The 15,966-nt window shown below is 32.8% G+C and overlaps 1 protein-coding gene across 2 annotated transcripts; it reads right to left on the bottom strand.

Moving 5' to 3' along the window:
* Positions 1 to 4,017: 4,017 nt before the first annotated feature.
* Positions 4,018 to 14,745, bottom strand: LOC134707653 (LIM domain transcription factor LMO4.1-like). 2 transcript variants are annotated; one of them, XM_063567608.1, is made up of 3 exons: positions 14,372 to 14,745; positions 12,844 to 13,111; positions 4,018 to 4,905 (listed from the first exon to the last, which is right to left on the bottom strand). In XM_063567608.1, the coding sequence occupies exons 1-3, from the start codon at positions 14,379 to 14,381 to the stop codon at positions 4,635 to 4,637; spliced, it is 549 nt and encodes a 182-aa protein (XP_063423678.1). In that variant the 5' UTR covers positions 14,382 to 14,745; the 3' UTR covers positions 4,018 to 4,634. The 2 variants fall into 2 exon arrangements, with proteins under 2 accessions (XP_063423678.1, XP_063423679.1); XM_063567609.1 differs by lacking the exon at positions 14,372 to 14,745 and adding an exon at positions 13,806 to 13,826.
* Positions 14,746 to 15,966: the final 1,221 nt, after the last annotated feature.

Below are 15,966 nucleotides of genomic sequence, written 5' to 3'. Positions count from 1 at the left end.
CTCTGCTCATTGTTGAAGGCCGTACGGTGACCTATAATTGTTAATGTTTGTGTCATTTTGGTCTTTTGTGGATAGTTGTCTCATTGGCAATCATACCACATCTTCTTTTTTTATATAGTATTGTTATTTCGTACAATATCATAAGTCAACCATAAAGAGAGATGCAGAAATATGGACACATATGCTAGTACACTACTACGAGACGAGAAACCTATATATGCTGATACGCTTGGTTGTACGTGATGTTTAAATGCGACAGTCTATTACTTAGGAATTAGGACTCTGAGTTCCGTGTTAAGATAGTAATAGGCTCTTTGTACGTTACAAAGTCCTAAAAACAACTCTAAGGGGTCTGTTGCGATCTTTATTGCATAGCTAAATTTCTTTTTAGGCAGTGGTAATACAGATTTCACACACTCCATTCCGGACATATTGCTGGTATTTCTTAATCAAATTATGCTCGTCCTGAATATATCTTAAATATTTGTCACTGTACAGTGGCAAATATTTAAAGCACCCAACAATTTAAAAAAATAACCATATTTCCAATCACAATGTAAAGCGTTAGCAGTTATGGAGACGAAAAATCAGCTCTGGTTGTAATGCAGAAAATTATATATAAAGAGACCAACATCACCTTAAAAATATTTATTTATCGAATTTAAATTAAGTTGAAAACAATATATCGTTTGTTCATATTCTATAAGTTAAGATACATCCAAAGAAGGGATCGCCTCTGGACAAGTCAACACTTAAAGACTTAAAGACTTGCATTACATTTTTTTTTTTTTATGAAAGAGGAAGTGTTGATGAAACTCTTAATTTTTAACTTTATGTTTCATAGGGATATACACAAAATGATTTATATAAATAGACAAGGTTAGAAAACGGTGCGTCAATTCCTGACACAAAATCCAAGAATGCTCTAGACAACAATGAATGCAAAGGAGTAGAAGTTGTATTAGTGTTCTCCAGCTAAGAGTCGGGCATTATTTTCAACGAATTTTGCACTTTGTATGATTCCACGATTACTTCATATCAGTTAAACTAAAATTTATCTAAACCACTGCGAAGACAATTATATTCAAGTCGAGTTGACCTTACCATTCACGTACACAACCTACAGTTACAGACGAAACCCAGAAGTGCTAATCTGTACAGCAAAATGTTATCCAACTATAACTAAGTCAATTGTCAACTGAGGTCTATTGACGTTCGAAATTAAGAAGAAAAAAAAGAAAAGAAAAACAATGGGTCGAGTCGGCAATACCACATAAGCGATAGAGACCTACGGTTTGATGGCCTTGGTCCCAAATAAAAAAAGAAAATTAGGTCAAGGTCAAAGATCAAGGTCATGTCATGCCTGAAGTTATTTAAAAAAAAATTGATAAAAATGTATGTTTGTCAATGATATATAGTTATATAAATGTTATATAAATGTTGCTAGTGTAGACTAAGTGCCAAAACTTTTATCGACAAGAAGCAGTATTTTACACTATTTTTGAAAGAAACAAAAATGTTTTACACATTATAAAGTAACATTGTCATTAGTATGTGTAGATGTGTAAAATATGTATTGCCTAAAAGTTTCTCATTTATCTGTTTCAAATATTTTTAAACAATCCTTTGAATCTTGTTTTATGTTTGCATATACTGCAAGACTAAATAAAAAATCTTGAGTTCTAAAAATATGAAAATTTGACATCACGACAAAACTTTCAGCTTTTCATTTCTTTTTGTTTTATTTCGATGTGTGTCCATTTTAATAGGTAAAACTAATCAGGTAGAATTCTTTATTCGAAATTCTTGAGTACTCAGGATTTTTGTTGATAATATGAGAAAAATAAACAAACAGGCTTAGCTATATTAATATCATCCATTTCGAATGCTTTATATCTTAGTTTCCGGAACATGTAATTAAATAGCAAATGGAAACGCTTTTAACAATTTAACAGTTTATTTTAATAAATTAAAGGGTTTTAGTGACTAAGATGTTGTCCCAACAGAATCTACCTAATAACCAACATGATTAATACACATGTTATATCATTTCCCTTAAATGATTGGATAGTTTATTTGTGAAACTAATGGTTTTAATGGGGACGACTAATCAGCCTAATGGACTATAATATTTGTGTACACAACATATGGAGTTTGTGATCTAATGGGTTTTTAGGTTGTTGGAAAGTTTTGGCTTGATAGTTATTTGGTCAAGACAATTTCTTCTGTTAAACAATCTGATGTTCATTTTAAGTCCCTAACAATATAAGGATTGAAATAATCCCCGGAAGTTTTGAATAAAACATAAATATATATCCAAATATTTAATTTTATAGTTTAATTCAAATTTAACTTATATAATCCAAAAAGCTCAAATAGGATAGAAATACAAAAGTTTTATATTCGAAAGTGTAAATGTCACGGATTAAGGTAAAGATCGCGCAAACACGTGTTTAACGACCTTGACGGGCTATACAGCCATCGCACGTTCGGTAAAAAGATCGCGCTACCATCCTTACTGGTTTATATAGAAATCCAATAGACGACATTGAAAGGTACAGCAACTAGGTATGATGAACATGTATCAAGATTGAGACTGCAAGTGATTCGTTGGTTGCCTTGATGTATTACCTGTCTGTTTGAATGGGGACGATGCCTCGAAATGAGAGTCACGTTATGTGAAAGTCCAACAACTATGTAAGGATACTTAGGAGACCTCTTGCAAGAGTAAATTTCTATCTTTATCCAATATAGTTTTACCCTAATTGTTCTAGTGGAATTCTCGCCTTTGATCATGGTTGAATCCCAATTGCAGGACCTACCTATTATGTTTATTGTTAATTTGTTCTTGTCCAGAACATGCAGGACATTTTTGCCACTGGACATTAGCAAACACCATCAAATCAATCAATCCTGATGTGTATTCAATTTTGCATTATTCCGATATAAAAATGTCATGTGATACAAACGTTATATACTTCATTGTAGTATTACAATGTACTTGGACGGCAAAGTATCATTCTACATGAAAAAAAGTTATAGTGTTGTAGTTAAAACACCCTTTTAGTGCGTCATGTGGACTCTTTTATGTTAAAATTCCACTAGTTATAATGAAATTACGTATTTGACCCCTACGATTAAAACAATTATTAGAAACACTGACCATAACGTATTCTATGTCCGTGACTAACGGTACCTTTCTTGCTTTATTTTATGTCTTATATTCCAAGTATGTTTGCGTTTGTCGAATGAACAAGCATACATGATCAATACATTTTAATCGTGACTGTACTGGTTAGAAAGGGTGGGTTGATTGACGTTTTAACGAAAATTCTTTCTATTCAATTTAATTTGATTATATATAAAGTATGTTTTTATGTTAAAAATGTGTATTTATATTCGAAGCTAGTTGGTGGAAAAGATATATACATTCTTGATAAACCCAAGCAATTATATTCTAAATGTACAACTGTTTTAAATCAACTAAATGCCATCAGAATTATCAACATATATGATCGACTTAATATATACAAAAAATCTGACGTTTCATGGGCAACGATAAGAGTTTTACGATAAATTAAGCATATGTTTTTTTCTTGATAAACAGATGCCTGTGAAATGTCAAAAGGTTGTACCGTCTAAATTATTTGTCCGTAAGGTTTTCTAATGAGATCATATTTCTTGTGGCGAACTTTATCTAGTTTCTAGATCTATTTAATTCTGATTAAACGCGACACCTCTTAAATTGACAGTCAAAATCTTAGTTTTGCCTGAAGAAGAATATCGGGATGACAAGAATTGAACAAATCTTTGTATTTTTAAGTCAATAGTTACAAACCTGACAATTTGTGTAATAATTAGGAAACATGTGTTATGTCGTGTATTAATAGCAGCCATTTTATAAGTATGAAATTGAATATGGAATGGTGAATGTGTCAAAGCGACAACAACGTTAACCCGACCACGTTGTTCTATTTTTACTACTTATACTGCAGATAATCCGTAAAAAAGGACAAGTTTGTTTAAAATCTTTAATTTGTCATCATAAATTCATACAATAATAATAATAATGTATATGTACAATTTTTGTTTACCATGCCAGCACTTGCAAGATATCATTTCATAACAAAATATCAACATAACAATGAAATATACAATACTCAGAAACAGGTACAAATGCAGGCAACTGTATAAGTCTGTAATGGTCATTTTTAACATTTCAAAAACCATTTTTTTAGTATGTATTAAATTCCATGATAGTCATCTCCATTAATATTTTATGTCCATATATAACTTACAAATAAAATTAACCTTCATTTACAATTAAAAGCATTGAGAATGATCACATTAGTTCAGGCAAGGACGTATGTTAGTTATACGTCCTTGGTTCAGAGGCAAATATGAATTAGTATGTACTAAATATCAAAGTTGTACATGTATACTCCTGCAGGATATAATCATGTTCATGAAAGAACAAAATCTTATTTTTCTGATTTTTTGGGAAAATGGAAGAAATGAAAGACTAGCAAATTTCCTCCTGGTCATAGCTTTTAAATTATTCTAATTTGGAAAATCATACGATCATCAAACCGGAAGTCATGACTAGAACCGCAAGAAATAAAACATGGTATCCTTTAATTTGACATTTGTATCATTTCTCGCACTTTGTGATTTGCTCGTGGAGAGCCATTCTGCATGTGTCCTTTAAGCACTTTTGGATAGTCTTGTTCACAGAAAACACCACCATTTATAACACAAAATCTGTCACCTGGGGCAAGTGGAGCTTGACATGTTACACACTTGAAACAGTTCACATGATACACGCTTGCTTGAGCTCTCATTACAAGTTCACTTGGCGGAATAGTCTGTCCACATCCTGCACACAATCCACCGGACCCAAACATCCTATAATGATACAATTAAATAAATGGTTAAGTTATAAATAAAATAACAGCATTCATGTGGCGTGATTGCAAATGAAACAAAGGAGTCAGCAAGACGTGTGTGATATTAGCAAGCAACTATTGGTCACCGTTGGCCTTCAACAACGAACAAAAACCATACAGCAGATACATTCTATCAAACTGAAACCATTTGAAAATTTTATGTGTGATATTCTCCAAAGCAGATGGCAAGTTCGGCAGTTTACTGAGTTAACTGATTCATTACAATCAATATTCGATATTCTCAGTAGTGTTGCTGCTGACGGTACTTAAGTCACAACTGCTAGCTCCTACATTAATTTACTTAATAAAATAGTAAACTTTTCAGTTCATGGACCCCCAGGACTTAGCTCAATTAAATAATATAAAGACCTGCTTAACCCGTCTGCTTTGTTTATCTACTGGAGAGTTTAAGCGTTTAACTTATTACTTAATATATTTTGCTGCAAGCACTTAGTCCTTCTGAGAATTGAATGTTGTAATCATATAGCTATAAATGAAATTAGTATTGAAAGGGCAGATCCGTTTAAATGAGTTCGGGGAGGAAAATTAAACTAAACGACAAATTACAGCAATTTCAATGATCACCAAGTCATATTATGCTGTGCGGGATTAATAAAAGTTAATTTCATTTACTGGAAGATAGAAATTACTTAGCCACAATAAAATTCATTAGATAATGGAACTAAAATGATTTTCAATTAGGAAATGAAACATTCGGCATTTTAAAATATGGTGATATTAAATCCTCGTCACATAAATCCGATTCGAAAGCTTTTTATTTAATTGTTGTGGGTTATCGGTTTCATACTTTTATATTTCTAAATTCATCTTTTTTGGTTTACGTGATATGGAAAACTAAGATCAAAGGGTACGCAACTTAGGATAAGCCTGGGATAGTAGCCCACTGACTGTTTCATAAGAGATTGGGACAGGATCCTATGCTAGGTAAGGATTCAATTTGGATCTGTCGGATTCCCTCCCCTGTCATGCATGCAGCCAATTTATCGACGGAAATGTCCAGTCAGAAGGGAATATCATAAGACATTGAAAGAAACCTTCACCTTACTCTGAATGAAACATAAACTATTGTTTTCTTGTCTCGAATAAACAGGAAGAAAATTATATACAATTATTTCGAATACATCAATAAAATTGATATTTATATTTCAAATGCTTATTCTTTTATCCTCCAGAATTGTTCCGATTCAAAGATAAATCAACGTGCAATATAAACAAGACATAACTTCCGAAGCATAAATATGTTTTATGACAAATATATTATACAGACTATAATAAACATCGTTATGATCTAGACAACAGCTGTTTTGATGTGATTTTCAAAGAAAAAGACATCAAGAATCTGACATGGATATGAGTATTCTCCCTTGATGGATCAGAGCGCTTTTGATGGATTGTTTAACACCTGTCTATTAACAGACGGAAAATATATCATCCGCCAATCGATCCACTGATCAATGGAATACTGATTGATTTTACGACTTGTAGTAGTATTGGGTTATAAAATGTTTACAACATCAAAAGAATATGGTAATTTCATGTTTTCAAAATAGTATACAACATAAACATGATGGGTATAGTTGCTGTACCCTATAGCTGGTAAAATCTGGAAGTGTATTCAGCCCAAAAAGTTTATTATTCTACTTCATAAAGAAAATGGTACATCGATTTGCGGGTTTTGATAAGGAGAATATGGAGAAATGCTTTAAGAGGTGGCAACTATTAATTCTGGGTCAAGTCTTCTACTTGCGGGTGTATGCAAACTTTTTAATTTTGTGTGTACTGTAGGGAACTGGTTTAAAGCGAAAACCAGCATGAGAACAGAATAAAATTATACACTAATGTTGCATCAACATGCAGTAACATGACGGGGTGTCACAAGTGGAGCAGGAACTGCATGATGACCAATCCAGAACTCTTGACTTTACTGTCCCTTTAGAAAGTGAAGTTGCGGATTCAGGGGGGGGGGGGGGGGGGGGGGTCGGGTTGAAACCCCCTTTTTATTATCAATGCTTTTTTCATGGTGCCCCCTATTTAAAAATAACTGGATTCGCCTTTGAAGTGATTAACTAGCTGTTGCTTCCTTTGACCATGGTGTTATTAAATCTTTCTCAGATATTTTTCCATCCGGCCCATTGTGGCTTACTTTGTAAGCTGATACCGTCAGCAAATTACAAAAAACCCTTCATAGTCACACATGAGCTTTCATCATTATACAGGGATAGACATTTATAAATTCAATCATTGACCCCAAAATCATATATACAAGCAGTTTCCAGTTGTAATAAGAAAACCGAAACGAATTTAAACAGAAAGATTTTAAGGGCAGAGAAAACAAACTGTGCACATTACAATCAGCATGACATTTTCAAATTACAGTACACATTCTTAAAAACTCCAGTTTGAAATAAGGCGTAAGTATACTTTGATCGCGATGTCGCGGGTGTGGTCTGGTAGGGTTGAATATAACCTTTTCAAATATGAAATAATGTACTGCGTTGTTACATATTATTAAATGAAAATATCGCAATGTGAAGATGGTGCTACTAGTACAGAAATATAGAAATCTGTAAGTTGATTACTGAAATTGTACAAAAGTTTGCAATCAATCATTATTTACTAATTAAATGTCGAATTAGACATAAACTAATATCATGTGAAGAGTAAAATCTCTTTGAACCAGAGGTAAACGTTTATATCATCTAAACAATACATTCTCGCTATTTACTATGTTGGAATTTTTAATCTTAAAAAAATTGTTCAATTTTACGCGTCGTGCTCCTGTTAATTAGAAAATACTTTTCTGATGAAAGACAACTGTGCGCATGGCAAACCGAGAGGGAACATCTGTTAATTTCGTTCTATTGTTTCCATTGTTTTTTATCAGTGGTTTCTAAAACAAGACAGAAATCAGAGATGGAGAATGTAGTTTTCTTTGCTAATTGTCGTTTTGCGTAATTATTTATGTAGTACATCAACGTAAAAATTCTATGACACGTAATTATCTATGAAACACGTCAGGTAACAAAAGTCGACTTGTAATTCCTTTACAGCTTCATTACCAGATTAACGCGATCAAATGGAAGTAAGGAGAACTCGAACTGACAGAACAGAAAAGTACTGGGTACCAATATACACTTATGTCTCAATTCCGAAACAATGAGAATGCAAAAATTGACTCAATTTTAAAATATACCAATTTAAGGGAAGATCGTGATACTATAACGGTGAATTCGTTTCATGTGTTTTATCATTTGATTTTGCCATTTGATTAGGGACTTACCGTTTTGAATTTTCCTCGGAGTTCAGTACTTTTTTTTATTTTACTTATAACGAACTAAAACTACACTGGAGTTGAAAATGTACATAAATTGTAAAGAGTGTTTCGAATAGGCAAGTAACAGTATAGATAATACTGTGCTTAGTACTTTATCACGATGAACATGCTCTTTCAAATTAAATTACATTTGTTTCTCTTTAATATATTTTCAACGACATCTGTCCACCGTTAGTTATATTATTTGACATTCAATGTTAGATATATGGTGGATTATGATTTTTTTGTGATAATTTTATTGCCGTCATTGTCAACAACTCGTTCTGGGAACTTGACATTGCTTTTTATGAAAATTGACCCCTACAGCAATCTCAATAAAACTGTCAAGAACGTACATACTGTAACGCCGATATTAAAGTATAACAAATGATTTAAGTAATTAATATTTGTAATATTCATGAGTGCACTAAAACAATAGATTGGTGTGGATGTTATCACATGGACATCAAATTGATTTCTGTTTTAATATTTAGCTGAGGAATCATATGAAAAACTGTGGGAGATATAATACACCACAAAGAACCTAAATTTGAAAAGGAATTACTAGTTGTCGATTTGAGAACTGGCTCGTTGCTTCAGTCGTTCGTGATATACAAGTCTATCCAAATACATGACTTCAATCAATGACCAATAGAAAATAATATAGTGGACATCAGTGCCTCTGTTTAGACACAAGAGTCTGAGATGTAAGCCATCAGTATGTTTGTGAGCTTTATGACAAGACTTCCTCGTGAACCCTCTCTCATGTATATGTATAGTTATTCTGTTAACAGAGGGGTTTTAAAACGAAGGCTTTCTGTAATGGGAATAGAAAATACATTGTAAACTGAACGTAGTCGTTTAGTTCATTTAAGTCAGTGGTTATGAATTCGAAATGAAGCTATATATGAGGGGGAGGACAGGGGTAAGGGAGACAGGGAGAAAGAGGGTAGGAGAAAGGAGAAAGGGGTAGGAGAAAGGAGAGGAAGGCTGGGAGAAAAAAATTAAATACGAAAAAAAAATATCTCTTTTTTTCCGGTAAATTAAAAAAAATAAAATAAGGAGAAAAGGGGTAGGAGAAAGGAGAAGGGTACCCCCTGTCCTCCCCCTCATATATACTTGTTCAAAATGAACCTAATGTTATTCCCTTTGAGAGACCTCGAGATATTTAAAGATGATTAAATTTAATATCTGCAGTCTGTTGTCAATTATAATTCATATTTTAAACGTAATATCATTATTGAATATAAATATAACATCGCGTGATCTATCGTTTTTCATTCATCTACTTCAGATTGAAGAGTGGTATAAAGGGACGTTATCAATCAATTAATCAAAATTCTCACAATCAATTATTTATCTCTGATTTAACTAGTGATATATACTACTAGGGTAGATTTAATATCCTTCGCCAACAGCGAGACGAATGAAATAAATGCTACCGAAATTAATTAATTTCCCTCTTTTGAAATTATTTGTTCACGATTTGTCAGAGTTTTATTAAAAAGTTATTGGTCCCCGAGATATTAAAATACTTTATTAACAGTAAAGGAAATTACTTCTCATACGTACTCTGGAAATATCTTTCTGTTTTAGTGTCTCACTTCACGTCGATATGAACAGAGGCATTATTCTACGAGACATTTTCGGTTTGAATTACAGTAACTTAAAAGTTTGTCGAGATTGTTTCAACGTTTGATAGACTTTTTAGACCGACTTCCTTTTGGGTTTTGGGGGAGGTGGGTCATATTCAAGTTTTTTTTTAAAAGACTATTAGACGTCAGAGCAATCTCTGACTATGACAACAGCAAGTCCCAAAACACTATCTGACGTTAGATAAGTCTCAGACTATTTGAAAGTTAACACGATTCAAGTTAAATGACTACCCGGTATATTATCTGGGATCCCTGGGACTCGGTAGCCAAGTGGTCTAAGAGGTTTCTACTGTAATCACTAGCCAGTCAACACTGAGGTTGTGAGTTCGAACCTCACTCGTGAAGGTGCACTCGAACCAATCTAAATAGACTAAGACTGTCAGTTTGGTCGGTGGTTTTTTTCCGGGCACTCCGGCTTTCTCAACCAATTAAAACTGGCCAGCATATAAAAGTCCAAAAACACAAAAAAATAAAAGTCAAAATCAAATCTAGGATTCATCTTCGCTAGCCTATGGGTACGATCCAGTCCCCTAATCCTTTATATAAAAAGAAGATGTGGTATGATTGCCAATGCGACAACTATCCATACGAGACCAAAATGACATAGAAATTAACAACTATAGGTCACCGTACGGCCTTCAACAATGAGCAAAGCCCATACCGCATAGTCAGCTATAAAAGGCCCCGAAATGACAATGTAAAACAATTCAAACGAGAAAACTAACGGCCTATGTTAGTATAAAATGTTCTGGATCCACCACTGAGTAAGTACTACAATGTACAAGGTAGATAAACCAGGATGAAAGATGGGAGATTAATTGTTAATTGAGCATATCAATGTTTGGACATTGAAATGCATTTTCTCCGTTTAGTGATAAAGGATTCAATATATAAACATCCGCTAGTTCAAATGCGTCGTATTAAAGAGGATTTCGAGTTTTAGTACAAGGAAATAATAGATTTAACCAGTTAATTCTCTGCACATATTGATAATACTGGAAAAGAGGTCTTAATATCCGCGACTGCATTCAAAAACGCAATACCGCCACGCAAATGCAAATTGTAATTAATTTAAATTGTGAGATCAAGAAACTTCAAATAAACTAATTTTTCCTTCATTTTGATTGCTGAAATTAACCTTTGTTGATATTGGAAATTGGTTTTTAGTTTGTTGTTGACGAACAAATCCAATCTCGAAAATTAATTAAAATCGATCCTAAATGGAACACACGTTTTTCTTCTAATTATCTGGCCATTTATGTTTCTCACTACTTTAACTCTAACATGATAATTAAGTAGTCTGTTCAAATGTATTATCACGTAATTAAACCGACTTTTAGAGAGTCCATTATCATACACTTAGACTCTGCGAAAACGACATCTGTCGAGAAAAAAAATCGTTTGTAATTTTAATTTTGATAGGGGCATCTAAAATCAATTTAACTTCATTAAAATGTACCTTACTCTACTTAGCCAAACGGAACATTAGTTAATTGAAAGGCTTTCTAGTCTGGTTCAAACATCGTTTCTCATGTGTCGTTTATCAGAGGCCGTAGACGTTTGTTAATTACTGTGTATTGCATGTAAAGCTAGATAGTAACAACAGCAGTAAACAAACCATTTGTCTACTTATTCATTTTGTACTGGGACAAATACATGTGTCTTTTGGTCCCAGGTTTACCCTGAGTTTATGGAATGCAAGTACAAAAAGTTTAAGTCCTTCCTACACTGCTCAGTTCTATATATTATTAGGTTATTTTTTTTTTTTTTATAATCCAATAAAATATTTTGTTTTGTATACAAAAATCCACCAGATGACTTATTCACACATATCTTTTTGTCCATCAACGTTTTCATTTTTTCATTAAGAACACCTGTGCATTTCTTTTTTTTGTTCCCAAATTTACTTTCTTGAATACAAACATTACCTAAAAATCAATATTAACAACTTAAATCCACACAAATCTCCTTTTCCAGATGATTTAATATTATCGCCTTTTTTCTTTTGACACATATATCAGATTTTAACAAATTTGTGTAAGCTCGTTTAATATTTATTCTTCATTTCTCAACGTATAAAATGCTATTATTACCTTTATGAAAGGAACCAATTTACTTTTCATTAAGTTAAGCTTGGTAATAATAAAGTTTCGGATTGGTTTTACTTGTGTTGTAATTGAACCCAATAATGAGTCTTAATTGACCAATTGTGCTTGCTAAACATGCATTTATCCTAGGTGCCCACAGTAAATAACTGATTTACTAATGAATTAGAAAGCTAATTTATTCTCTCGAGGTTTATAATTAGACTGGACAGACAAATGATTAAGAATAGCTCATATTCCAAACGATCAATTTAGTAAGATTCGTTAAGCTAACCATCTAACGAGGACAGAGAAGTACGCGAGATATCCATATACCACGATCTTAAATCATCATACAGTAAAAATTGTAGATGAATAAACACAAAAAATTAACAAAGTTTGCAAAATGTTTGGTGTGCCTAAAGAAAGTTTTTAGTTCATGCATAACACCATGATTTTGGAAAGAAAAAGATGCAGAACCGAATACCTGTATATGCATCAATCAAAAAGTATAGTTCTGAAAAATATCAAACATTTCGATTCTAGCTTTTTCATACAATTATAGGGTCGTATTTTGATAAAGATTTATACAGAGGGCTGGTCACATCACAGGCAAATCACTGTCTATGTTCTTTTTAGTATTCCATAATATCATACTTAAGTATTTTCTTCTTAATTATGCTACTAAGAATATAATCAAATACCCAAATGCGTGAGAGAAAATCTTCACGACGTAAACATTTTCCCACGAACCCTGTATTAAACTATTTAACATTTACACGATAATCTTTTTGTAAATACACATGGGTTCAATTTGTACCTACCGTAAGTAATCATTTTTACACAGTATCATCCCAGATCTGGTAAAACACGATCCTAATTGTTCTAAATTTGTCTGACAACAAGAGCACTTTAAACAACCTGTGTGCCAATATCTTTCCATCGCGTGTAGCAGGAATCGGTCCAAGATTCTGCCACCACAACCTGCACATGCCTTGCCATATGATGGGGATTCACCTGTCACGCTGTTGGCCAGGTTACCTATGTCCTGCATCACACCATTATTCATCATTGAAGAACTGTCTTCTGTACCTGTGCAGAAAAATCCAAATAAAATTAGTGAGTGTTGCTTGTATAATGTTCAAATACAATTGCTTCAGTCATGTCCGGCGAGCATACATTGAAGCATCATACTTCTAACATTAGAGTTGTGCTTTTAATGAAGAAGCCTTCTTCATGTTCTTTTCTTTTGACTTGTTTGCAATGAAAAAAGAACGCATTTTAAACCCCCCTCCTAGAGAGTGTAACAATAAGGGGCCTGCCTTTTATAGCTGATTATGGGCTTTGTTCATTGTGGAAGGCTGAGTGAGGCAGTCCTCGTACTAAACCACAAGCCCAAATTTTCGTAAAATTGAGCTTCGGGATTGTGGATTTGAAGGTTTATCATAAAAACTAGTACGGTGATCTATAGTTGTTAATTTCCGTAATTTTTGGTCTCTTGTGAAGAGTTGTCTCATTGGCAATCATACTACATATACAAAGACAGCATCGTGGTCAGAGGCGAACAGTTACACTACGCAGAAATCTGACAATGAGCAACACGAACCCCAACACACCTGATTTGATCTGATGTGTTGGTTAGCAGTCCCCGCACCATTGGTGACCCTGTCATCTGCTTATGGAATCAAGGCTGTAATACCACATCTCCAGTATATACTCAGAGTGCTACATTCATATATATGTCAGGATATTGAATGATTTACTCTAAGGATTTACTACTGCTTACCTTGCTATATTAAATGTTAAATCTACTACCCAACTTTTAAACACCAATATACTCGGAGTGAAACTAATAATACAACTAATGAAGTAAATATACTCTTGTTTAACTTGGGATTGATCAATACATACACACAAAAATAAAAGATTAAATTATGAATAATTTACAGGATTATACCTGATTACAGAATGAGACTTGTTTACATGATTAATCCTAGAGTCCCTGCTTATTGCAAAAACTAAAAAGAAACTATAAATAGATGCTAGATCCGAAATGTTTCTACATTTTCGAAGAACGGTTTGTGATCGTATGTTGTCTGTGAAAGTCGTTATGCCTTATGGAATAGGATATTCGAAATTAATCAAGAAATTGCTTCAAATTTAGATATTAAACGGTATCGTTTCATACGAGACTTGTTCAGTAAAAAGTGCACACATAGATTGTGTTTATTTAAGACATAGTCTAGATATGATAAACTATATTTTAAGGATGATTTATCGTTCAGTGTGAAAAGATAAACAAAACTAAACGGAAGTAATGTGATAAAAACACGTGTTCCGCTTTATACTAACCATTTGTCATGATGAAGGTATATTCCGTCTGTTAAAGATATCGTCTGCTTCAAAAACAAACAACAACAAAGAAATGTTTCAGTTCATAAAAAAATCCTTGAAAAATGTATTTTTAAATTGTGTGCAGTCGTACACTATCAAATGTTCGTTGTCATAGTCCAATATGCGTCACTTAAATGGATGTATAGTCGGTCGGATTACATCAACAGCTTGAAATAAACAAACCAGCGTATACAAGAATCAAACATACACAATAATTTGTATTGTTTAACGTTCCTCAACAAACAACTTCATAATTCCTATAGCAGATTATTTTATGGTTGTGTGTTATGAATTACTCCGTATTTACGACTGGATCGTTTCTCATTTGTAGCTAACCAATCGGAACGCATGTTTCAATAGCATGAATGGAGAAATGATAACGTCTGCTCCGCCCAGTTTAATATTGACAGATTTAATTTTGTCAATATTATTAATGTTAATAATGATTGTTGCTTTAAAATAGGTAATTATGACTTGATTAAAAACGCGATGTTTATCTCGACTCTCTTGAAACCCATTTTTTATTAATTAGTTTTGTGTTATACTGGTCGGCTTATAGGAAGATCGTATTCAATTATTTTAATCAAAATAAAACTAGAGGAAATAATTAAAATTATCGGCTATTATAATAGGAACAGTAATAAAACGATTATTAAAACGCATTAGTGTCAAACTTTAGATAATTAAAATTCTCAAATTGATTTTTTTTCTTTGAATGTTTAATTGAAATACCCACATAGCTTAAAATGTTCTTCTTATCCCGACAAATGTTGAACCAAAATGTATCTTTTAATATTAAATTATGGCAGACAATTTCATATGTAGTTGAATCCATATATTCAGATTTATCAAAAAAAAAACCAAAGACTAATTCTTGTAATGTTGACGACAGATGTTTCGAAAAAATATTTATCTGTCTTATTTTCCAATCTTGACAAAATTATGAATTGTATAAATGTTATATCTTAATATATGGATCAATTATAACATTTCAAAACAGAAAGATATTACGTATTTATGGATTACCAGTAACTTTTAAGGATCCTAAATATATATTTTTTCTATGCAAATTATAAACGTTAGTTATTTTTATCAACTTTATACTAAAATATAGGACATTTTGAATTGCAGAAATTCAGTTTAATGACATTTCCTTCAAACGTCTGCTAACGCCCGATTAACAAATGCAGCGTAAATAGTGTTAATCCGATAAGATAAAGTTGAACTCCTTATAAGCTTACAAACACAGTTTGTATAAAGAACCATTTCTGTCCATGCCAAACTTTAGTATTTAAAACTAAATCACGATTTGTATATATCTGACTGAATTATTTTTGTACTCGTTCTGAATATGCATGTATACCGAAGACAACTAATTAAGTACTTACTGCAGCCTCGTTCGTTACGCTAAGAACGGCCAAAAGACTGGTGTTTAAAACTTGCGCATACAATTGGGATCATAGGTGCGGTCATATCAATATGTTGATACTGCTGCGGATATGTGAAGGGCAACATTATAAACCCAGTGGTTCGGTACATGCATCATTTAAATT

Source organism: Mytilus trossulus, chromosome 2 (genome assembly GCF_036588685.1).
Source record: "Mytilus trossulus isolate FHL-02 chromosome 2, PNRI_Mtr1.1.1.hap1, whole genome shotgun sequence".
Lineage (NCBI taxonomy): Eukaryota > Metazoa > Mollusca > Bivalvia > Mytilida > Mytilidae > Mytilus > Mytilus trossulus.
Note: the sequence above shows the minus strand (reverse complement) of the source record. Positions and strands in the feature narration are given on the sequence as shown.